General features: G+C 39.0%; 1 protein-coding gene across 1 annotated transcript in view; it reads left to right on the top strand.

Moving 5' to 3' along the window:
- Nucleotides 1-26,372, top strand: part of SPTLC2 (serine palmitoyltransferase long chain base subunit 2) — a 132,412-nt gene that overhangs the window by 13,615 nt on the left and 92,425 nt on the right. Inside the window, exon 2 of the mRNA XM_049897378.1 lies at nucleotides 8,957-9,151. Coding sequence (XP_049753335.1) covers nucleotides 8,957-9,151 — 195 coding nt within the window. The remainder of the gene's footprint in view (nucleotides 1-8,956; nucleotides 9,152-26,372) is intronic.

Raw genomic sequence — 26,372 nt, 5'->3', positions numbered from 1 at the left:
GTGGAGTCGACTCCGACTCATAGCTACCTTATGTATAACAGAACGAAATGTTGCCTGTACCATATTCATGATCATTGGTATGTTTGAGCCTGTTGTTGTGTCCCTTGTGTTAATCCATTCCATTGATGGTTTCCCTCTTTTTGCTGACCCTCTACTTTACCGAACATAGTGTCCTTTTCTAGGGATTGGTCTTTCCTGTTGATGGGTCCAAAGTAAGCATAATGAAGTGTCGCCATCCTTGCTTCTAAGGAGCATTCGGTTTTATGTCTTCTAAGACTTGTTTGTTCCTTCTTCTGGCAGTTCATGATATATTGAATATTCTTTACCAGCACCACAATATAAACACATCATTTCTCTTCTGTCTTCTTTTTTCATTGTCCAGCTTTCATATGCATATGAGACGATTGAAAAGACCATGGTTTCGGTCAGGTGCACCTTAGTCATCAAAATAAGGTAGTAAACAGTATTTCAAATGAAAAAATTGATAATGTTGGAAGCAATTAAAAAAACACTTCTCGAAGCCCTAAAATTTTTAGGTTATGCTAACATGGGAAATAACCCAAGAAAAGTGTAAAAAAGATGTCCAAGAAACTTTAATACAGAATCTGTATTTGTTAATTTTTTTTTTCAGTTGAGAGTAGCAGAAACTGACTCCCGCTAAACAAAAAAGGTGATTTATTGAAAGAATAATAGGTATGCATAAATAGATAAATAAAAAGGAGACGATTAAGAATAATTAAGTCTGGAAAGGCAAGAACTAGCATAGCTTTTGGGACCTGTACAGCAGGAGGTCTCCAGACTTTGAGAGGGCTATTGGATTCATGTTGGTGTAGGTATCTGCCCCTGTGTTAGTTAGTTACGGCCCAGGAAATAGGTTCACCTAGCACCGATATTGACCACTGGGGCCCATCCCTGCATGTCAGGGAGTATTCCCAGAGGAGGGAAATTGATGTGAACCAGGTTGCCTCTTCAGGTGGTGTGCACTACAAACCCAGAATTGAGAGTGTGGAAGAGGCAGCATGGAGGGTGTGTATCACAGGCTCAGAACGTGTTAGAGGTGGAAGAGAGCTCTGATGAAGATCCGGGATTGGTGGCAGAGCTGCACTTGTGCACACATCTCCTGACTATCCCATCTCTATACCATGATGCTTCTCTAGAGATGGGAAAGTGCTACAGGGAGCCATGGGTGGCAAGTTAGAAGGGCGACTCCCATGCATAACACCACTGCCCCGTGTGTATGGGATGCCACAGGCTGAGCTGTTTCACCCTGCACTGTTTCAGTTCCCGGATTCTCAGAGGTTTCCATTTTGGGGCTTTGGTAAAAAAATAACCACTGCCGTCAAGTCAATTCCGACTCATAGCAACCCTATAGGACAGAGTAGAACTGCCCTATAGAGTTTCCAAGGAGCGCCTGGTGGATTCGAGCTGCTGCCCTCTTGGTTAGCAGCTGTAGCACTTAACCACTATGCACCAGGGTTTTAGATAAAAAATAGTGATGTCAAAATGTAAACTTGTTTCACAGCTAGCTTTGTAAGCACTTTTCAGCCCATTTGATGTGAGATAGACAAAAATTTGGGAATGGATCCTGATTCCAAGAAAAAATGTAGAGTCTCTAATTTTCAAACTCTGTTGGCTGGAAAAAAAAAGCACTTCTGGAGACAGACATTGAGAGCACTGAGCCGCCTGTGTGGCATGTGCAGAGCGGGACACTGTTCTCTCTAGTATGCGCGGTATGTGGTAGGGAGAGGCCAGGCCATTTCAGTAAATTCCAGGAAGAGACCATTTCAGCAGAACTGATTTCGAGGAGCAACAGAATGTATTGGAAATGGTTCGGGTTCGTTTTATGGAAGAGGCCTGATGACAGTCTTCTGAAAGCTGAAGAATAATGGGTGATTCGTACTGGTGTGAAGGTTTTTCATGATGTGGGCAGGTTCTGTCATCCTGCTGTAATGTTCTGCTGGAATGTGCTTATTTGCTTAAAGAAATCACACTTCTGTGATTTTGTATTCATATCAGAGAATTTATACTTGTTTTCCAATAATTACTTCCTCAATTATTGCATCGCTACACAGTTACTTTATGTCCTTTTGTGAGATTCTTAAAACCTCTGCTCACAATCGTTCCTTCTGAGTCAGTTTACAGTGTACTCAAACTTGTTTTTTTTTCTTCTCTGAGACTGAAGAGAGAGAACAGAACACATGATCCAGGATTTTCTTTAGCTGCAAAGGACATCATTAGGACAATTGGCGAAATAAAATTGGTAGACTAGATAGTAGTATTGTATCAGTTTCCTAATTCTGGTAATTATTCTGTAATTATGTAAGAGGACTTATTTCTAACCAGTACACAGGGAAATATTAAAGGTACATCAGGGCAGCAGCTGACTCACAAATGGTTCAGGAAAAAAATTCTTTACACACACACACACACACACATTATTTTTTCTTGAACCAATTGAGAGTACATGTATGCATTATGTCCCTTTACCTCTTATAACACGAGGTTTTAAGAGTCAGATGTGGCCATGAGGCTTATTATGAAATATACAGCAGTCTCCTGCTCTCTTCCCATTTTTCTCTTTCCCCAGAAGCAACTGCTTTCGATTTAGCAGATTCTTTTGGTGTTAACCTCTGTGTTGCTAAATAATGTATCACTGCTTCTTGCCTTTCAGTATTGTTATTGCTAGGTACCCTCTGGTCAGTTCTGACTCATAGGAACCCTATGTGCAATAGAACGAAACACAGCCCAGTCCTATGCCATCCTCACAGTCATTGCTATGTTTGAGCCCATTGTTGTAGCCATTGGGTCAGTCCATCTCGTTGAGGGTCTTCCTCTTTTTCCTGAGCCTCTTCCTTATTCATTGTCCAGCTTTCACATGCATATGGGACAACTGAAAATTATTTATTGACTTATTGCTATTGGACGATTTTCACTCCTTCTAGGGAAAGATTGTTTTTGGAAAGACTGTGCCAAGAAGTTTGGTGTGACTGTAACAAAGAGTTCAGGAGACGGGAAGAAGGAAACAGTGGCAAGATGAGGGGCTGGAGAGTTACTTTTGTGCCATGATGTTGGAGACTAAGTTGTGGCTCTTTTGAAGAGTTGAGACTTTATCCTGTATGCACAGTGGAGCTTTTTGAGCAGGGGAGTGTCCTGATCATATTTGTTTGGGGAGGATAATTGTAGTGTGGGAAGAACCGTGGAGGCAGGGAGACCAAATAGGAAGGAGGATGTTACAGTGATCCACCTAAGGAAGAGGCTTTGAGATCTTTTTTAATTGAGGAATAACATACGTATAGTCAAATGCATAAAGTATGCTAGTCTTAAATGTACAACTCCATGATTTTTTACATATGTGTGTACTGTGTAACCAATACCTGCCTCAAGGTATAGAACATTTCCAGCCTCTGTAAAATTCCCTGGTTCCCAGAAGAAGGTCTTGAACTAAGGTACAAAAATTCCTTACTGGTTCTAGGTAGAAGCCAGAATATAAGGAGGAGCTAAAAATGACTCCAAACTTGGGAGACTGGGTAAACTGGATGGTGATGCTGGCAACTAAGACAGGCAATACAGGAGGAAAATCAGGTTTTAATTGAGGGAAAGGTTAGGATGGTGAGATAAGGTCTTCGTTTTGGGATGTGAGTTTGCAGTGCCCATGGGGTATTTACAGGGAGATATACAGGCCCCAGAAAAAATTATAAAGTTGGAGTTCTGGAAAGAAAATTGGAATTGAAATGTAAATTTGGGAGTACTTGCCCACATGTAAAGTCTCTTTGAGAGCTAACCAGTAGATGAGAATTTTTTATAGGGCTGTAGATAGTGAGATGACCTGAGGTTGTAATGATAGGCATATGCTGCTATTATTAACTCTGTTTTAGTCCATACAGTGAATAAAATCAGTGAGAAAATTCTGTTTAAACCTTTAAGAAATAAAATAGTAAATGAGGATTCAGTAATATATGCTCTTTGAAAAAAAAGAAATAGGTTCAGAGGGTTATAAAGCAGTATAAAGAAGTGTGCCTCTTTCCCTGTCCCACTCACTACCCCAATTTCTTATGACTCCTTCCAGACGCTTTCCGTGCTTATATAAGCGTCTGTGGTATGTGTACCTTGATGGCACCTGACGACAACAGCATCATTATGTGTGTGGGTTATCTTTTGATTATGTTGTTGGTCAGTGCTGTTGAGTTGGTTCCAACTCATAGCAACTCTGTACAACAGAAGGAAGCACTGTCGGGGCCTGCGCCATCTTCACAATTGTTGCTGTATTTGAGCTCATTGTTGCAGCCAGTGTGTCAGTCCATCTCATTGAGGGTTTTCCTCTTTTTTTGATGACCCTCTGCTTTACCAAACACGTTACCCTTCTCCAGGGACTGATCCCTCCTGATATCATGTCCAAAGTATATGAGACGAAGTCTCACCATCCTTGCCTCTAAGGAGCACTCTGGCTGTACTTCTTTCAAGACAGATTTGTTCGTTCTTCTGGCAGTCCATGATATATATTCAGTATTCTTCGCTAACACTGTAGTTCAGAAGCATCAGTCTTCTTCAGTCTTCCTTATTCATTGTCCAGCTTTCACGTGCATATGAGGTGATTGAAAATACCATGGCTTGGGTCAGGTGCACCTTAGTCTTCAAAGTGACATCTTTGCTTTTGATTTGTTTTTTATTGTGCTTTAGGTAAAGGTTTACAGAGCAGATTAGTTTCTTGTTAAATAATTAATACGTATATTGCTTTGTGACATTGGTTGCCAACCCTGCTATGTGTCAGCAGTCTCCCCTTCTTGACCTTGGGTTTGTCCAGCTTTCCTGTCCATTCCTGCCTTCTTGTCCTTGCCCCTGGGCTGGTGTACCCATTTAGTCTCATATACATGGTTGAGCTGTGTGTATTTGTGTTATGGGCCTGTCTGATCTTTGGCTGATGGGCGATGCTTTTGATTTCTTGACTGTTGATTCTATGGGCGTCGATTGCGGGTCCAAAAATGAAATCCATTACAGCTTCACTATTTCTTTGCTTAACATGATGTTACTTATAGGTCCAGTTGTGAGGATTTTTGTTTTCTTTATTTTGAAGTGTAATCCATACTGAAGGCTGTAGTCTTTGATCTTCATCAGTAAGTGCTTCAAGTCCTTTTAACTTTCAGCAAACAAGGTTGTATTATCTGCATATTGCAGGTTGTTAATGAGTAATCCGCTAATCCCGATGCCGCGTTCTTCCTCCTATAGTCCAGTTTCTTGGATTATTTGTTCAGCATACAGGTTGAATAAGTATGGTGAAAGGATACAATGCCGACACACACCTTCCTGATTTTAAACCATGCAGTATCGCCTTGTTCTGTTTGAATGACTGCCTCTTGGTCTATGTACAGGTTCCACATGAGCACATTTAAGTGTTCTGGAATTCCCATTCTTCACATTGTTATCCATAATTTGTTATGATCCACACAGCCGAATACCTTTGTGTATATTTGATTATATTTCCCATTATTGCTTTGATTAGGAATTTGGTTAAGCAAAATGGCTTATTAGTTTGATTTTTCCCCCCTTCCTTCTGCCTTGTAATGTGTTTTTGTGGGCTTGACTGAGAAAACTTTTCACATTTTCTTGATCAGTAATACTGGTCAAGCGAACGTACCTTGGTATTGATTAGAGTTGTTAAATCTTCCCGTGATTATTAATACTGAAACAGTGTCATATTCTTGTCTGCTTAATATGAACAGATTGTTGTTGTTGTTGTTAGTTGCTATTCAATGGATTCTGACTCTTGGTGACCTCATGTGTGCAGAATAGAACTGCCCCATTGAGTTTTTAAGGCTGTGACCTTTTGGAAGCAGATTGCCAAGCCTGTTTTCCACATGCCTCTAGGTGGGCTTGAACTGCCAGCCTTTTGACACCACCCAGGTAGCCTGTGAACAGTCTGTTTTGTTTGTTTTTTACCTGGAAAGAGTAATATGCTATTTTTTTCTTGATTGCTTTGTTGACATTATAACTCTGAAGTTTGAATGGCTGAAAGACTTCTTATGAGCCCTCCTGCATGGTAAATCCAGAATTTGAGATACACAGTGTGTGGCCCATGTGGACCTGATCTCACTGACTACCCACTGGAGACTTAAAAGGTGTCACATCTGAGTTTTAGAAATGCCTTGATATTAATTCCGTGTTACTTCTGTAACTTACCCTTTCTGTGCCAGGCTACTTATTGTTAAAGAGCATAATGTGTATTTCCCACATTCAGTAAATATTTGTTGAGCTCCTATGAGGTGCCACTTTCTGTAATAGTAGTAATAAAAGGAAACATTATTGAATACTTACTGTTTGTTAGCGCTTACTAAATACTATCCTGGGTGCTAGGTATGCAATAATGAACTAAATATATAATGTTCATGAAACAGTATATATTAGAAGATGGTAATAACATTACCATCTTCTAATATATACTGTTTGAATCCTGTCAAAGAAAATTTAACATTAGTACTTGAAGGTCAAGTAATTTTAGTCTCTCCAAGTTATAAGACTTTTCCCACCTATGAGAGATTTGGAGTCCTGGTGGCACAGTGGTTAAGAGCTTGGCTGCTGATGAAAAGGTCAGCAGTTCATATTCACCAGCCACTCCTTGGAAACCCTATGGGACAGTTCTGCTCTGTCCTGTAGGGTGGATATGAGTTGGAATTGACTTGACGGCAATCGGTTTCTTTTTTTTTTGGTTTGTGAGAGGTTTGAATGTCAGTTTGCCATTCTACCCCTGCATGATCAGAGTAGAGCCTTGGTGGCACAGTGTTTAAGCACTCTGCTCTTAACCAAAAGGCTGGTGGTTCGAACCCACACAGTGCCACCACAGGAGAAAGACCTGATGGCAGTCTTTTCCCGTAAAGATTACAGCTTAAAAAACCCCAGAGGGCAGTTCTGCTCTGTCACATGGGGTCGCTATGAGTCAGAATTGGATGGCACCTAACAGACATGATCAGAGTCACCCCTGTTTTGATTGATTCCAAAAGTCACTTCATACTTGAACCTCGATCCCTTAAAATGCATTTAATTCTAAATGAGGCTTTAATAGACACAATATTTAAAAGAAAGCTAATGGTTTAACTTCCTTCTTTCTAAATAGCACACCAACCGTATGCATTTACTTGGTCATGCTGGTTTGGGTGTGCCTGAAATCAAGGAGGATATCTTTTATAGCCATCCAACCACAGCATTCCTGACATGTAAACTGCTGCACATTAGTTAAAGACTGGGGGCAGGAGGGCTCTGTAAATTACCCAGCTTTTTACTAGTATGTTCATTTGACAGTAAATAGTTTAAGCAATTTCAGAATTAAGGAAGGATTGGTACCGGTATTACACATAGCAAAATTTTTTCAGATATAGTTTTTTAAAGAGACGATCAGAATTTTTTCCCCCTTGTGTATTAAAATGCTTTTCATTTTGCCTTGCCCAGATTAATAGCTTCATTACAAATTGTTAGTTTTCAAACCACTTTATACCTTCTAATACTGGGTCATTTCTAGCCATTCTGTTCTAAACACATTACAACCTTACTCCTGCGTAAAATTTTAAGTATTAAATATTGACACAATCTTCCACCCCGTTGGGGACGAGACTAATGAAGCCTGAAACCAGTTTTACAAATAGTTCTCAAAAGTTCTTACTCAGGCCATGATACTGAATCGATACCAACAGATTCTATGTATCATGCCTACCTGAAGGCCTTTCCTTCCTTGTCAAATATGACTGTTTCTTTCAAAACTGGTCTGACTTGAAGCATTCAATTAGCTTTCCCAAACTTATATTACCAAGATACATTATTCCAAAATATATTTAGCCTTTGTATATGTCAGTTAATTTGTATCTAGTTATTAAAATTTGTTTTATTTTGTTTATACCGTATCGCTGATCAGGTTGCCTTAGAGGGCAAGAAAGAATCTTTTATTCCTTTGGGACTTTTCTTAATGCTAGTATAATGTTTACTTGTAAATATGCTTCTAGGAAATTTTGATTGACCAGCCTCATTACCTTCAGTTGTTTCCAGAGTTGCTGAGATTAGAGTTAATACGCAAACCTCCTCAAACCTCTTCTTTAGTCGATTTCTTCTGCAAAACATTTTCCTTAAAATTGACCAAAAAGTAAAAAGCTCCAAGATACAAGCTCAAAAGTAGTCTGCTTTGTGTATCTTAAAATTCAGATATTCCAAAGGATAAAATCAGGGGTAATCACACAATGTTTGGAAATGGATACTTAAGTCTATATGGAGGGGGAAAGAATGCCATTTACTGATCTCGGCAGTTAGGATCACTCCGTTTTTCCCTTGTTTTGGATTTTACTTTCTTTTTCTCTCTCCCTTCTTACTACAATACTGGCCCACTCTTATATAAACATTTTACTTTTGTGCAGAATTTATTTGTGTTATCACCGACAGCAAAGGCTAGCATGGACAGGATGTTTCCACAGGGGTGTAGTGCGATAATTGTTTGGAGTACTGTGGATGGGTGGCTTTAAGAATGCGTGGCAGTAAAACATTAACAGATACTTTATTTTATAGTCTTAACACTGAATTTACTTTTGATCACTTCCTGGTTAAGCTAACATACTATTTCTCAGGATAGACTTTTTGTTTGTTGACTTGTATGTATTTTTTTTTTTTAATCAGACAAAGGAAATTATGCATTGTCCAACCAGGACATTTTAGGAATGATTTCATAAAGGCAGATAATGAAACAAATTAGTGTTAGACGTTCTTTGGCTCATTTCCCTTTTTTTTCTCTTCATTTTAAGTACATATAACTTATAAATTATTTCTTTTGAAAACAGTTATGTCCTGCTTAGACCTTTTGTGTTTCATTTGACTATTACTGACTAAATAATGAAGGTATAGCCTGCACATCCCTGAAGACTTAGATTTTAAGTAGAAGTGTTTTTCTTACTGTGGTTGAAGTACATGTTTTAAACTTCTCTTCTAGATCCATCACATTACAGAAAATGGAGGACTGTATAAAAGACCATTTAACGAAGCTTTTGAAGAAACACCAATGCTGGTTGCCGTGCTTACTTATGTGGGGTATGGTGTACTTACCCTCTTTGGATATCTTCGAGATTTCTTGAGGCATTGGAGAATTGAAAAGTGTCACCATGCAACAGAAAGAGAAGAACAAAAGGTAATTGTTAGAGAGTCTTTGAGCCTGTAAATGGAAGCCTTTTATAGAAATTTTAGTATTTTCACTCATTTTTTTTCTTTAGAAATTTGGGTACGTGTTAAATTTTAAAAATTTTCCGGATGCAGTTAAATGAAAACTTTCCACAAAGAAAACTGAAAACAAGGTTAAAGGCCTGGAGAAATTAAAGCATTTAATATATATATATTTTTTAATTGTGGTAAGAACCTAATGAGTTAAGCAACAGTATCCCTATTTTATGTATAAGAAAGCTAAAATTCCCAAGTAACCTTTCCTGTGATACTTAGTGTCAGATTTAGTATTCAGACACAGCTCTGTGAGGTGCTAAAAGCCACACTCTGTCTCTTCATGGTACAGTACCATATCCCAAGCTTGTCTACAATGTTTTGTAAAGATTGTGTTCTTAAGAACTCAGGATGTGTTTCCTCATTGACGTGTTATGTATAGTTGTATGGTTCACAGATCCGCTTCTCTTCCCAAGCAAACAAGCTGTAAAACAGGATGTGGCCCAGCGCATCTGTTGACAGTGGGATATAGTCTTGTTTTAGTCACGGTAAACAGAGATGATAATGGTTGCCTCTGGGGAGGCCCTCATTCACTGCACTTCTCTTCTGTCTGTATACTTCTTTGTGCTTTCAGAGCTTTGTACAATGTACCTGTATCGCCTATCTTCAATAAATAAAACCAGGGTGGAAAATGTCTGGTCTTACTGAAAATTATACAAGCTGGTTTGTTCTTAGCATGTGAAGTATAGAGCAGGTATCCCCAGCCCAGGGAATGTACTAGGCTAGAGAAGGGATTGCTGTTGTTGCGTGCCATTGAGCTGATGCTGGCTGGTAGCAAACCCTGTACGACAGAGTAGCATTTCCAAGGCTGTAATCTTTATGGAAGCAGATTGCCACGTTTGTCTCATGAGGAGCAGCTAGGGGGCTCAAACTGCCAACCTTTCGGTTAGCAGCTGAACACTTAACCACTGCGCCACCAGGGCCCCTTACTGTAGTGTACATTATTGCAGTTGTTTATATGCCTATCCTCCTACTAGACTGAGTTGGTGGCATTTGTGACTCATGACTGATGGGAGCTAAAGTTTTTTTTTTTTTTTTTTTTAACAATTTGTTGTACTTTAGGTAAAAGTTTACATAGCAAATTCCTTTTACATATTGTTTCTTAACATTGGTTGCAATCCCCACAGTGTGTCAGCACCATCCCCGTTTCCTCCCTGAGTTACCTCTTTCCATTAGTTTGGCTTCCCTGTCCCTCCCTGCCCTCTTATCTTTGGTTTTGGGCAAATGTTGCCCTTTGGGATTTGTACAGTTGATTGTTCTAAGGAGCACATTCTTCATGGGTATTATTGTTTATTTTATAGCCCCATCTATTATTTGGCTGAAAAGTGGCCTCTGCAATGACAGAGACTGGAGAAACCCTGAGAGTATGGTCCCCTGACACTCTTTCAGCTCAGTATTGAGGTCACTCCTGAGGTTCTCCCTTCAGCCAAAGATTGAACAGGCCCATGAGCAAAACAAGACTAAAGAGGCTCACCAGCCCTGGAGCAGGGACTGGAAAGCAGGAGGGAACAGGAAAGCTGGTAATAGGAACCCAGGGTTGAGAAGGGAGAGTGTTGACATGCTGTGCGGTTGTTAACTGATGTCATACAACAATGTGTGTACTAACTGTTTGATGAGAAACTATTTTGTTCTGTAAACCTTCATCTAAACTACAGTAAAAAAAAAAAGTGGACTCTGGGAGTGTCTTTATTTTCAAGTTAGAAGGTTGTCTTAGGGCAATAGTCTTGGGGATCCCTCCAGTCTCTTTCAGACCAGTTAAGTTTGGTCTTTTTTTTTTTCTTTGAATTTGAATTTTGTTCTTCATTTTTTTACCCATTGTAACAGGGACCTTCTATTAATAATTTTTATTAAATTACTCCCCATTTTTATTTTATGACGTATACTTTTCAGAAAATGTTCTGCAGTTTAAACTTTCTGTATTACATAACATAATATCTACTGTACAGTTCTGCTCTGACACACATGGAGTCTCCATGAGTTGGTTTGGTTTTTTTTTTAGAGGTGGTGCTGTGGCAGAGTGCAGATTGCAGTAGAGCGGTCCTGGCTGAAGGGACTGTGTAGGCAAAGGCATGGGAAGTGTTTAGGAGAACCTGGAATGTGGGTATCTAAGAAACGTGCTTTGAATACCAAACTAAGAAGTTTGGTAGGCAATGAGGAGTCATGGACAGTTTTTGAGCAGGGGAGTGACTGTAGAGCTTACACAGCGGATGCTCAGACAAAGTGTGTGACGAGTGAATGAATAAAAGAGGAAGATGCGTCTGAATTACACTGTAAGTGAATACATTATCTTTGGAACGTGTTTCATTTCCCAGAGGGTAAGGTGAATGTTCATGTGTAGGGGGCTACTTGTGTGTACTTAATTTTGTGTTGAAGAGTTGGAAGACTTAGATTTTGATTCTTAGTTTATTTTGTTGAGGAAGCGTAAACACTTCAAACTTAGGGTTTTTGTAAAGGATTAGACTAATACAAATAAATAGTGCTTGAATTGTATGAATATATAGAGCAAAAAAAAAGTAGTCAGTAGCGTAGGGTTAATCAGGAAGTAATTCTTGAGGGAAGTAACAGGAGGAAATACGTGGGACAGAGGAGGACAGTTTGTTCACAGGAGGGGAACTGTATGAAATTATTTAAGTTCATTTCAATAGGATTTTCACAATAGATTACTTCAGTGGTTACAACAGCTGAATTCTTTCCCTCTAAAAGTCCAGCTTTTAGAGGGAAAGAAAAGATCATTTAGGTAGACCTTTTTAGGTACAGGATTAGATATGGTGAGAGAGGAAGGCAAATTTTAAATTGTTAAGCTAGAAAGAGGTGAGGGAAAGTGCTTGCCTAGAATCATAGAATAACAAATATGATGTTGGCCACTTCCTCGTTTCACTTAGTAAGTGGAGTCCCCAACCACATCCTTGTTTTCTTCCTCATTCCATTACAAAAGAGAGCCCAGTTTAACTGCTTATGCTAGTTCTTCTTCAGAGACAAACATGTATGTTTCCTTGGGTGGAACTGAATCACATGGTCCCTCTAAGAAAGATAACTTAGTATGGATTTGTTCTATTTTATATAAATTGCATAAAATTCTTGGAATTTTTTACCCCTTGATCCTGTTACTAGTGGTGTTTTGGATTAGAATGTTCATTTTCCCAGTCTGTGTTTTCTTTTTTTTATTAACTTTTATTGAGCTTCAAGTGAATGTTTACAAATCAAGTCAGACTGTCACATACAAGTTTATATACACCTTACTCCATACTCCCACTTGCTCTCCCCCTAATGAGTCAGCCCTTCCAGTCTCTCCTTTCGTGACAATTTTGCCAGCTTCCAACTCTCTCTATCCTCCCATCCCCCCTCCAGACAGGAGATGCCAACACAGTCTCAACTGACCACTTGATATAATTAGCTCACTCTTCATCAGCATCTCTCACCTACCCACTGTCTGGTCCCTTTCATGTTTGATGAGTTGTCTTCGGGGATGGTTCCTGTCCTGTGCCAACAGAAGGTTTGGGGACCATGACCGCCGGGATTCCTCTAGTCTCAGTCAGACCATTAAGTATGGTCTTTTTATGAGAATTTGGGGTCTGCATCCCACTGATCTCCTGCTCCCTCAGGGGTTCTCAGTTGTGCTCCCTGTCAGGGCAGTCATCGATTGTGGCCGGGCACCAACTAGTTCTTCTGGTCTCAGGATGATGTAGGTCTCTGGTTCATGTGGCCCTTTCTGTCTCTTGGGCTCTTAGTTGTCGTGTGGCCTTGGTGTTCTTCATTCTTCTTTGCTCCAGGTGGGTTGAGACCAATTGATGCATCTTAGATGGCCGCTTGTCAGGATTTAAGACCCCAGACGCCACATTTCAAAGTGGGATGCAGAATGTTTTCATAATAGAATTATTTTGCCAGATGACTTAGAAGTCCCCTTAAACCATGGTCCCAAAACTCCCGCCCTTGCTCCACTGACCTTTAAAGCATTCAGTTTATCCCAGAAACTTCTTTGCTTTTGGTCCAGTCCAGTTGAGCTGACCTTCCATGTATTGAGTATTGTCCTTCCCTTCACCTAAAACAGTTCTTATCTACTCATTAATCAGTAAAAAACCGTCTCCCACCCTCCCACCCTCCCTCCCTCCCCCCCCTCGTAACCACAGAAGTATGTGTTCTTCTCAGTTTATACTGTTTCTCAAGATCTTACAATAGTGGTCTTATACAATATTTGTCCTTTTGCCTCTGACTGATTTCGCTCAACATAATGCTTTCCAGGTTCCTCCATGTTATGAAATGTTTCATAGAATCGTCACTGTTCTTTATCGATGCATAGTATTCCATTGTGTGAATATACCACAATTTATTTAACCATTCATCCGTTGATGGACACCTTGGTTGCTTCCAGCTTTTTGCTATTGTAAACAGAGCTGCAATAAACATGGGTGTGCATATATCTGTTTGTGTGAAGGCTCTTGTATCTCTAGGGTATATTCCGAGGAGTGGGATTTCTGGGTTGTATGGTAGTTCTATTTCTAACTGTTTAAGATAACGCCAGATAGATTTCCAAAGTGGTTGTACCATTTTACATTCCCACCAGCAGTGTATGAGAGTTCCAATCTCTCCGCAGCCTCTCCAACATTTATTTTGTGTTTTTTGGATTAATGCCAGCTTTGTTGGAGTGAGACGGAATCTCATCGTAGTTTTAATTTGCATTTCTCTAATGGCTAATGATCGAGAGCATTTTCTCATGTATCTGTTAGCTGCCTGAATATCTTCTTTAGTGAAGTGTGTGTTCATATCCTTTGCCCACTTCTTTATTGGGTTGTTTGTCTTTTTGTGGTTGAGTTTTGACAGAATCATGTAGATTTTAGAGATCAGGCGCTGGTCGGAGATGTCATAGCTGAAAATTCTTTCCCAGTCTGTAGGTGGTCTTTTTACTCTTTTGCTGAAGTCTTTAGATGAGCATAGGTGTTTGATTTTTAGGAGCTCCCAGTTATCTGGTTTCTCTTCATCATTTTTGGTAATGTTTTGTATTCTGTTTATGCCTCGTATTAGGGCTCCTAAGGTTGTCCCTATTTTTTCTTCCATGATCTTTATCGTTTTAGTCGTTATGTTTAGGTCTTTGATCCATTTGGAGTTAGTTTTTGTGCATGGTGTGAGGTATGGGTCCTGTTTCATTTTTTTGCAAATGGATATCCAGTTATGCCAGCACCATTTGTTAAAAAGACTATCTTTTCCCAATTAACTGACTCTGAGCCTTTGTCAAATATCAGCTGCTCATACGTGGATGGATCTATGTCTGGGTTCTCAATTCTGTTCCATTGGTCTATGTGCCTGTTGTTGTACCAGTACCAGGCTGTTTTGACTACTGTGGCTGTATAATAGGTTCTGAAATCAGGTAGAGTGAGGCCTCCCACTTTCTTCTTCGTTTTCAGTAATGCTTTGCTTATCCGAGGCTTCTTTCCCTTCCATATGAAGTTGGTGATTTGTTTCTCTATCACCTTAAAAAATGACATTGGAATTTGGATCGGAAGTGCATTGTCTGTATAGATGGCTTTTGGTAGAATAGACATTTTTACTATGTTAAGTCTTCCTATCCATGAGCAAGGTATGTTTTTCCACTTAAGTATGTCCTTTTTAATTTCTTGTAGTAGAGCTTTGTAGTTTTCTTTGTATAGGTCTTTTACATCCTTGGTAAGATTTATTCCTAAGTATTTTATCTTTTTGGGGGCTACTGTGAATGGTATTGATTTGGTTATTTCTTCTTCGATGTTCTTTTTGTTGATGTAGAGGAATCCAAGTGATTTTTGTATGTTTATCTTATAACCTGAGACTCTTCCAAACTCTTCTATTAGTTTCAGTAGTTTTCTGGTGGATTCGTTGGGGTTTTCTGTGTATAAGATCATGTCATCTGCAAATAGAGATAATTTTACTTCCTCTTTGCCAATCTGATGCCCTTTATTTCTTTGTCTAGCCTAAGTGCTCTGGCTAGGACTTCTAGCACCAATGTTGAATAAGAGTGGTGATAAAAGGCATCCTTGTCTGGTTCCCGTTCTCAAGGGAAATGCTTTCAGGTTCTCTCCATTTAGAGTGATGTTGGCTGTTGGCTTTGCATAGATGCCCTTTTTTATGTTGAGGAATTTTCCTTCAATTCCTATTTTGGTAAGAGTTTTTATCATAAATGGGTGTTGGACTTTGTCAAATGCCTTTTCTGCATCAATTGATAAGATCATGTGGTTTTTGTCTTTTGTTTTATTTATGTGGTGGATTACATTAATGGTTTTTCTAATATTAAACCAGCCTTGCATACCTGGTATAAGTCCCACTTGGTCGGGGTGAATTATTTTTTTGATATGTTGTTGAATTCTATTGGCTAGAATTTTGTTGAGGATTTTTGCATCTATGTTCATGAGGGATATAGGTCTGTAATTTTCTTTTTTTGTAATGTCTTTACCTGGTTTTGGTATCAGGGAGATGGTGGCTTCATAGAATGAGTTGGGTAGTATTCCGTCATTTTCTATGCTTTGAAATACCTTTAGTAGTAGTGGTGTTAACTCTTCTCTGAAAGTTTGGTAGAACTCTGCAGTGAAGCCGTCCGGGCCAGGGCTTTTTCTTGTTGGGAGTTATTTGATTACCGTTTCAATCTCTTTTTCTGTTATGGGTCTATTTAGTTGTTCTACTTCTGAATGTGTTAGTTTAGGTATGTAGTGTTTTTCCAGGAATTCATCCATTTCTTCTAGGTTTGCAAATTTGTTAGAGTACAATTTTTCGTAATAATCTGATATGATTCTTTTAATTTCAGTTGGGTCTGTTGTGATGTGGCCCATCTCGTTTCTTATTCGGGTTATTTGTTTCCTTTCCTGTATTTCTTTAGTCAGTCTAGCCAATGGTTTATCAATGTTGTTAATTTTTTCAAAGAACCAGCTTTTGGCTTTGTTAATTCTTTCAATTGTTTTTCTGTTCTCTAATTCATTTAGTTCAGCTCTAATTTTTATGATTTGTTTTCTTCTGGTGCCTGATGGATTCTTTTTTTTTTTTTTTTTTTTTTATAATAACTTTTATTAAGCTTCAAGTGAACGTTTACAAATCCAGTCAGTCTGCCACATATAAGTTTACATACATCTCACTCCCTACTCCCACTTACTCTCCCCGTCTTGAGTCAGCCCTTTCAGTCTCTCCTTTCTTGACAATTTTGCCGGCTTCCCTCTCTCTCTATCCTCCCATCCCCCCTCCAGACAAGAGTTGCCAACACAATCTCAAGTGTACACCTGATATAATTAGCTCACTCTTCATCAGCGTCTCTCTCCCACCCGCTGACCAGTCCCTTTCATGTCTGATGAGTTGTCTTCAGGGATGGTTCCCGTCCTGTGTCAACAGAAGGTCTGGAGAGCATGACCGCCGGGATTCCTCCAGTCTCAGTCAGACCATCAAGTTTGGTCTTCTTATGAGAATTTGGGGTCTGCATCCCACTGCTCTCCTGCTCCCTCAGGGGTCCTCTGCTGAGCTCCCTGTCAGGGCAGTCATCGATTGTGGCCGGGCACCAACTAGTTCTTCTGGTCTCAGGATGATGTAGGTCTCTGGTTCATGTGGCCCTTTCTGTCTCTTGGGCTCTTAGTTGTCATGTGGGCTTGGTGTTCTTCATTTTCCTTTGCTCCAGGTGGGTTGAGACCAATTGCTGCATCTTAGATGGCTGCTTGTTAGCATTTAAGACCCCAGACGCCACATTTCAAAGTGGGATGCAGAATGATTTCATAATAGAATTATTTTGCCAATTGACTTAGAAGTCCCCGCAAACCATGTTCCCCAGACCCCCGCGCTTGCTCCGCTGAGCTTTGAAGCATTCATTTTATCCCGGAAACTTCTTTGCTTTTGGTCCAGTCCAATTGAGCTGACCTTCCATGTATTGAGTGTTGTCTTTCCCTTCACCTAAAGCAGTTCTTATCTACTGATTAATCAATAAAAAAACCCTCTCCCACCCTCCCTCCCTCCCCCCCTCGTAACCACAAAAGTATGTGTTCTTCTCAGGTTTACTATTTCTCAAGATCTTATAATAGTGGTCTTATACAGTATTTGTCCTTTTGCCTCTGACTCATTTCGCTCAGCATAATGCCTTCCAGGTTCCTCCATGTTATGAAATGTTTCAGAGATTCGTCACTGTTCTTTATCGATGCGTAGTATTCCATTGTGTGAATATACCACAATTTATTTACCCATTCATCCGTTGATGGACACCTTGGTTGCTTCCAACTTTTTGCTATTGTAAACAGAGCTGCAATAAACATGGGTGTGCATATATCTGTTTGTATGAAGGCTCTTGTATCTCTAGGGTATATTCCGAGGAGTGGGATTTCTGGGTTGTATGGTAGTTCTATTTCTAACTGTTTAAGATAACGCCAGATAGATTTCCAAAGTGGTTGTACCATTTTACATTCCCACCAGCAGTGTATGAGAGTTCCAATCTCTCCGCAGCCTCTCCAACATTTATTATTTTGTGTTTTTTGGATTAATGCCAGCCTTGCTGGTGTGAGATGGAATCTCATCGTAGTTTTAATTTGCATTTCTCTAATGGCTAATGATCGAGAGCATTTTCTCATGTATCTGTTGGCTGCCTGAATATCTTCTTTAGAGAAATGTGTGTTCATATCCTTTGCCCACTTCTTGATTGGGTTGTTTGTCTTTTTGTAGTTGAGTTTTGACAGAATCATGTAGATTTTAGAGATCAGGCGCTGGTCGGAGATGTCATAGCTGAAAATTCTTTCCCAATCTGTAGGTGGTCTTTTTACTCTTTTGGTGAAGTCTTTAGATGAGCATAGGTGTTTGATTTTTAGGAGCTCCCAGTTATCTGGTTTCTCTTCATCATTTTTGGTAATGTTTTGTATTCTGTTTATGCCTCGTATTAGGGCTCCTAAGGTTGTCCCTATTTTTTCTTCCATGATCTTTATCGTTTTAGTCGTTATGTTTAGGTCTTTGATCCATTTGGAGTTAGTTTTTGTGCATGGTGTGAGGTATGGGTCCTGTTTCATTTTTTTGCAAATGGATATCCAGTTATGCCAGCACCATTTGTTAAAAAGACTATCTTTTCCCAATTAACTGACTCTGAGCCTTTGTCAAATATCAGCTGCTCATACGTGGATGGATCTATGTCTGGGTTCTCAATTCTGTTCCATTGGTCTATGTGCCTGTTGTTGTACCAGTACCAGGCTGTTTTGACTACTGTGGCTGTATAATAGGTTCTGAAATCAGGTAGAGTGAGGCCTCCCACTTTCTTCTTCGTTTTCAGTAATGCTTTGCTTATCCGAGGCTTCTTTCCCTTCCATATGAAGTTGGTGATTTGTTTCTCTATCACCTTAAAAAATGACATTGGAATTTGGATCGGAAGTGCATTGTCTGTATAGATGGCTTTTGGTAGAATAGACATTTTTACTATGTTAAGTCTTCCTATCCATGAGCAAGGTATGTTTTTCCACTTAAGTATGTCCTTTTTAATTTCTTGTAGTAGAGCTTTGTAGTTTTCTTTGTATAGGTCTTTTACATCCTTGGTAAGATTTATTCCTAAGTATTTTATCTTTTTGGGGGCTACTGTGAATGGTATTGATTTGGTTATTTCTTCTTCGATGTTCTTTTTGTTGATGTAGAGGAATCCAAGTGATTTTTGTATGTTTATCTTATAACCTGAGACTCTTCCAAACTCTTCTATTAGTTTCAGTAGTTTTCTGGTGGATTCGTTGGGGTTTTCTGTGTATAAGATCATGTCATCTGCAAATAGAGATAATTTTACTTCCTCTTTGCCAATCTGATGCCCTTTATTTCTTTGTCTAGCCTAAGTGCTCTGGCTAGGACTTCTAGCACCAATGTTGAATAAGAGTGGTGATAAAAGGCATCCTTGTCTGGTTCCCGTTCTCAAGGGAAATGCTTTCAGGTTCTCTCCATTTAGAGTGATGTTGGCTGTTGGCTTTGCATAGATGCCCTTTTTTATGTTGAGGAATTTTCCTTCAATTCCTATTTTGGTAAGAGTTTTTATCATAAATGGGTGTTGGACTTTGTCAAATGCCTTTTCTGCATCAATTGATAAGATCATGTGGTTTTTGTCTTTTGTTTTATTTATGTGGTGGATTACATTAATGGTTTTTCTAATATTAAACCAGCCTTGCATACCTGGTATAAGTCCCACTTGGTCGGGGTGAATTATTTTTTTGATATGTTGTTGAATTCTATTGGCTAGAATTTTGTTGAGGATTTTTGCATCTATGTTCATGAGGGATATAGGTCTGTAATTTTCTTTTTTTGTAATGTCTTTACCTGGTTTTGGTATCAGGGAGATGGTGGCTTCATAGAATGAGTTGGGTAGTATTCCGTCATTTTCTATGCTTTGAAATACCTTTAGTAGTAGTGGTGTTAACTCTTCTCTGAAAGTTTGGTAGAACTCTGCAGTGAAGCCGTCCGGGCCAGGGCTTTTTCTTGTTGGGAGTTATTTGATTACCGTTTCAATCTCTTTTTCTGTTATGGGTCTATTTAGTTGTTCTACTTCTGAATGTGTTAGTTTAGGTATGTAGTGTTTTTCCAGGAATTCATCCATTTCTTCTAGGTTTGCAAATTTGTTAGAGTACAATTTTTCGTAATAATCTGATATGATTCTTTTAATTTCAGTTGGGTCTGTTGTGATGTGGCCCATCTCGTTTCTTATTCGGGTTATTTGTTTCCTTTCCTGTATTTCTTTAGTCAGTCTAGCCAATGGTTTATCAATGTTGTTAATTTTTTCAAAGAACCAGCTTTTGGCTTTGTTAATTCTTTCAATTGTTTTTCTGTTCTCTAATTCATTTAGTTCAGCTCTAATTTTTATGATTTGTTTTCTTCTGGTGCCTGATGGATTCTTTTGTTGCTCACTTTCTATTTGTTCAAGTTGTAGGGACAGTTCTCTGATTTTGGCTCTTTCTTCTTTATGTATGTGTGCATTTATCGATATAAATTGGCCTCTGAGCACTGCTTTTGCTGTGTCCCAGAGGTTTTGATAGGAAATATTTTCATTCTCGTTGCATTCTATGAATTTCCTTATTCTCTCCTTGATGTCTTCTATAACCCAGTCTTTTTTCAGGAGGCTATTGTTCAGTTTCCAAGTATTTGATTTCTTTTCCCTAGTTTTTCTGTTATTGATTTCTAGTTTTATTGCCTTGTGGTCTGAGAAGATGCTTTGTAATATTTTGATGTTTTGGATTCTGCAAACGTTTGTTTTATGACCTAATATGTGGTCTATTCCAGAGAATGTTCCATGTGCGCTAGAAAAAAAAGTACACTTTGCAGCAGTTGGGTGGAGAGTTCTGTATAAGTCAATGAGGTCAAGTTGGTTAATTGTAGTAATTAGGTCTTCCGTGTCTCTATTGAGCTTCTTACTGGAAGTCCTGTCCTTCTCTGAAAGTGGTGTGTTGAAGTCTCCTACTATAATTGTGGAGGTGTCTATCTCACTTTTCAGTTCTGTTAAAGTTTGATTTATGTATCTTGCAGCCCTGTCATTGGGTGCATAAATATTTAATATGGTTATATCTTCCTGATCAATTGTCCCTTTTATCATTATGTAGTGTCCTTCTTTATCCTTTGTGGTGGATTTAAGTTTAAAGTCTATTTTGTCAGAAATTAATATTGCTCCTCCTCTTCTTTTTTGCTTATTGTTTGCTTGATATATTTTTTTCCATCCTTTGAGTTTTTGTTTGTGTCTCTAAGTCTAAGGTGTGTCTCTTGTAGGCAGCATATAGACGGATCGTGTTTCTTTATCCAGTCCGAGACTCTCTGTCTCTTTATTGGTGCATTTAGTCCATTTACATTCAGCGTAATTATAGATAAATAAGTGTTTAGTGTTGTCATTTTGATGCCTTTTTATGTGTGTTGTTGACAATTTCATTTTTCCACTTACTTTTTTGTGCTGAGACGTTTGTCTTAGTAAATTGTGAGATCCTCATTTTCATAGTGTTTGACTTTCTGTTTGTTGAGTTGTTACGTTTTTCTTGGCTTTTATCTTGAGTTATGGAGTTGTTATACCTCTTTGTGGTTACCTTAATATTTACCCCTATTTTTCTAAGTAAAAACCTAACTTGTATTGTCCTATATCGCCTTGTATCACTCTCCATATGGCAGTTCTGTGCCACCTGTATTTAGTCCCTCTTTTTGATTCTTGTGATCTTTTACATATTGACTGCAATGATTCCCTGTTATGAGCATTTTTTTTTTTAATTAATCTTAATTTGTTTTTGTGATTTCCCTATTTGAGTTGATCTCAGGATGTTCTGTTTTGTGACCTTATGTTGTGCTGGTATCTGATATTATTGGTTTTCTGACCAAACAATATCCTTTAGTATTTCTTGTAGCTTTGGTTTGGTTTTTGCAAATTCTCTAAGCTTGTGTTTATCTGTAAGTATCTTAATTTCACCTTCATATTTCAGAGAGAGTTTTGCTGGATATATGATCCTTGGCTGGCAGTTTTTCTCCTTCAGTGCTCTGTATATGTCATCCCATTGCCTTCTTGCCTGCATGGTTTCTGCTGAGTAGTCTGAACTTATTGATTCTCCCTTGAAGGAGACCTTTCTTTTATCCCTGGCTGCTTTTAAAATTTTCTCTTTATCTTTGGTTTTGGCAAGTTTGATGATAATATGTCTTGGTGTTTTTCTTTTTGGATCAATCTTAAATGGGGTTCGATGAGCATCTTGGATAGATATCCTTTCGTCTTTCATGATGTCAGGGAAGTTTTCTGTCAGCAGATCTTCAACTATTTTCTCTGTGTTTTCTGTCCTCCCTCCCTGTTCTGGGACTCCAATCACACGCAAGTTATCCTTCTTGATAGAGTCCCACATGATTCTTAGGGTTTCTTCATTTTTTTTAATTCTTTTATCTGATTTTTTTTTTCAGCTATGTCGGTGTTAATTCCCTGGTCCTCCAGATTTCCCAGTCTGCATTCCAATTGCTCGAGTCTGCTCCTCTGACTTCCTATTGCGTTGTCTAATTCTGTAATTTTATTGTTAATCTTTTGGATTTGTACATGCTGTCTCTCTATGGATTCTTGCAACTTATTAATTTTTCCACTATGTTCTTGAATAATCTTTTTGAGTTCTTCAGCTGTTTTATCAGTGTGTTCCTTGGCTTTTTCTGCAGGTTGCCTTATTTCGTTTCTGAGGTCATCCCTGATGTCTTGAAGCATTCTGTAAATTAGTTTTTTATATTCTGTATCTGATAATTCCAGGATTGTATCTTCATTTGGGAAAAATTTTGATTCTTTTGTTTGGGGGGTTGTAGAAGCTGTCATGGTCTGCTTCTTTATGTGGTTTGATATCGACTGCTGTCTCTGAGCCATCACTAAGATATAAAAAAAAGATATAGTAGTGGATTATTCTGTAATTGCTCACTGAGTCTTATCTTGTTTTGTTTTCTTTCAGTATACGTGGATGGGCTACTAGATTGTGCTGTCTTGTTTGTTGTAGCCCTTGACTTACTTATGACCTATTACCAGCTGGTTTGGGCTGTTGGCCAGATATATATGCCTGAGTCTATTCACTATTCTTGAGTAGAATCTGATTTGGGGTCATCAAGTGTGTTCTGCACCCTAACACCTATCCACCTCGAGAAGTAGTGGTGATAGTTGTGTGCACCAGATTCTATTAGCAGCTGGGGTTCAGCCTCCAGGGGGGGCAGGATGCTGACAGGCTTCCCCCAAGTGTCAGTGAGGTAGGTGTGTCTCTATTCCTGTAGCATCTTGGTGGGAGGGCACTGCAGCTGTACCTTAGGCCCCCAATGCAAGTACCTCTACTGATTGGTAGGTGTCACCCTCCTTAGACCCCTAAGGCAAGAGGCTAGGTGGTCTGGGGGAAGCTTCAGCCCTCAGTTCCCTGTTGTGGGTCAGTTAGGGCTCTGTTGAATAAGCAGAGATATCAGACCTGGGAAACTTGTTTTCCAGAAAATCTGGTGACTGGGTCGCTGGCTCCAGGCTCCGAAAACAGTCACTGCTTCCCCGTTCTAAGTCTGTGTTTGTTGTTCAGGGTTCGTAGATTGTTATGTATGTGATCGATTCACTTGTTTTTCCGAGTCTTTGTTGCAAGAGGGATCCGAGGTAGCGTCTACCTAGTCCGCCATCTGGGCCCCGCCTCTGTGTTTTCTTTTTTATGTGAGGAGAAGCTAGTAGTCCAGAAACATGTACGTGTTATATATACTAAAAGCTTGAATTAAAAATGAAATTTTTCCAATATTCAGATGGGAAATGCCTAGAAAATCTAAGGAATAAATTATGATGTGTAGTTATCACACATTTACCAAACTTTAACGTTTTGCCTCTATGGTTTATTCATGATCAGATATTCACAAATGAGAAGGACTGGATACTGGGAAGGAACATTGTGTATCTACATCCTGATGTGGTTAATTTTCAAAAATAATAAAGAAGGAAGTTGAAATACATTAATAGGAGTTCCTCGAAGGCTTTTGTTCTTTACCTCCTTCAAAAAATAGCTTGCTAAGAATATTCTGATAATTTTAGCAGTCCCTTAGGGAACTGATAATGTATAGTAAGCTAGGGGATTGATTAGTTGGTTTGTCTTTTTTAATTCTATGATGCATTGCATAGGCGTGGGACACAGGACGGCAGTTCATTTTTTTTTTAACAGCTTTGTTGATTTATAATTGCCATACCATAAAGCTCACCTGCTTAAAGTGTACAATTCAATGGCTTTTGGTATATTTAGAGTTATGTAGCCAGCACCATAATCTAATTTGATAACATTTTCATCTTCCTGAAAAGAAACTCTGCCTATTAGCAGTCACTCCGTCCTTGCCCTCTGTGCCCTTCGCACTGCCATCAAGTCTATTCTGACTCCTAGTGGCTCTTTAGGACACAGTAGAACTGCCCCATAGGGTTTCCAAGGCTTTAAATTATTAGGAAAGCAGACCGCGGGGGGGCTGGTGGTTTCTAACTGCCGACCTTTCAGTTAGCAGCCGAGCGCTTTAACCACTGTGCTACCAGGGTTCCTTCTCTGCCACTGTAGATTTACTTGTTCTGGACATTTGATATAAATGGGGTTATGCAATCCTTTGTATGGTACAAATACAGTCATACAGTGTGTGGCCTCTTGTGTCTGGCTTCTTTCACTTGGCTGAATGTTGTTGAGGTTCAAAAGTAGTTTGTTTCTTTTTATTACTCCACTTTGTGGAGTAGTCATCAATTTTTTTTTTTTATCCTAGGAGTTTCCCACTGGTAAGAAAATATACCCCAAATAAAATCTTTTAAAAGAGTTTTGTGGCACATTTGCCGGTTTATCCTTTTGTACTAGTACCATTAATAAATAGGTTTGCAAGTTTTTCTGTGTCATGTATTGGGTTTTCTTGTGTTGAGCAAAGTATAGCTTTTTTTTTGTTTTTTTTTTTAAGGAAGACTTTGTCTTTTGAATCTTTAAGGTTCAATTTCCTTATTCAGACTTTCCTTTTCATCTGTAATTTGGAACCATTTTTTACTATTAACTGAGAATGTAAACATTAAAGAACCAGTACCCTGTCTGATATTCTAAACTATTCCAAGATTAAATTGAGTACTGTTGGCATGTTACATGAGATTTTGGTAACTGACTTTTTAAAATAAATTTAAGACTTAAGGGGACTTGTCATTAATACCAAAGTGTTAAAAATCCCACAGTTGCCAGTGTCTTATTCCTGATTTCCATACTTTGGAATACTTAGACCCCTTTTGAAGGAGGAAAACAAACAAACAAAAAGGGATTCCTGAGAGGCTCTCTGTAGGACACTTCGCAATCCTTCTGTTGTCCCCGCTTATTTGAGAAATGCTCATTTAAGAAGCAAAAGTCTTATCCTGTGAAAATGTCTTTCTTTGAAAAACATGGGGTTTATCTCAGAGAGGATTTATATATATATATAAAGTTAAAAAAATATCATAGAATTCATGGGCCCCTCAGCAATCTTTAGATCCCAATTTAAGAAACCATGATGAAATTTCCTTAGGCTTTAAGCTATATTTTGGCTTTATGTGTCTCACTAGAAAAGTGTTTTAAAAACGCCCTGGTAGTACATAACTGAAAATGTAAATATATGATCCACTCTATTCAAATCAGTATGTCCAGGAGAGCTTGCTAGAGAGGATACGTGATGGCGGGTGAGTGCTCTGAAGCTCCTAATACACATCCAGGTTTGACCCTTAGGGTTCCGGTGATTCTGCTCCTGCAACAGTTTGTCCTTCTCTACTGGATCATTCATTAACATGCACACATGCAGTTATTTCTTCCATCTTAAAAGTCTTCCCTTAATCCCACTGTCCCCTCCATCTCCTGCTCCATTTTTTCTTCCTTTTAGAGCAAGCCTCCTGACATTGCTCTTTCTAGTGTCTGGCTTCTCATTCTCTCTTGAAACCTTACCTGTCAGCTTTTTCCCCCACCACTGCAACCAAAATGGGTTTTCTCAGAGTCACCTGTGACCCCTGTGTTGCAGAAATCCAGTAGCCCTTTCTGAGCCCTTTGCTTGACCTATCAGCAGCATTTGAAACAACTGGTCACCTTCCCTCCGGAAGCATTTTGTTCACTCCATTTCCAGGACATTGTAGTTACCTGGTTTTTCTGGCTGTCTTTTTTTTTTTTTTCCTTCTTGTTTGATCCCCCTTATCTGCTCGACTTTTAAGTGTTGGTGTGGTCCAAGCTTCCTTGTAGACCTCTTCTCTTCTCTTCTCTTCTCTTCTCTTCTCTTCTCTTCTCTTCTCTTCTCTTCTCTTCTCTTCTCTTCTCTTCTCTTCTCTTCTCTTCTCTTCTCTTCTCTTCTCTTCTCTTCTCTTCTCTTCTCTTCTCTTCTCTTCTCTTCTCTTCTCTTCTCTTCTCTTCTCTTCTCTTCTCTTCTCTTCTCTTCTCTTCTCTTCTCTTCTCTTCTCTTCTCTTCTCTTCTCTTCTCTTCTCTTCTCTTCTCTTCTCTTTTCTCATTCCCTTGGTGATTTCACCCACTGTCATGCCTTTAAATACTGTGTGCTAATAACTTGCAGATTTATAATTCTAGCACTGACTTCCCCACTGAACTGTAGACCTGTGTATCTAGCTACCCACTGGACATTTCCACATATGTATCTCAAACTTTACAGGTATAAAACTGAGCTGATAGCTTCTCCCAGCCAGCTAGCTGTCTTCCCCACATCCATTAATGACAACTATCTT

This window comes from Elephas maximus, chromosome 10, assembly GCF_024166365.1.
Source record: "Elephas maximus indicus isolate mEleMax1 chromosome 10, mEleMax1 primary haplotype, whole genome shotgun sequence".
Taxonomy (NCBI): domain Eukaryota; kingdom Metazoa; phylum Chordata; class Mammalia; order Proboscidea; family Elephantidae; genus Elephas; species Elephas maximus.
This window is presented reverse-complemented; position numbering and strand designations above follow the sequence as displayed.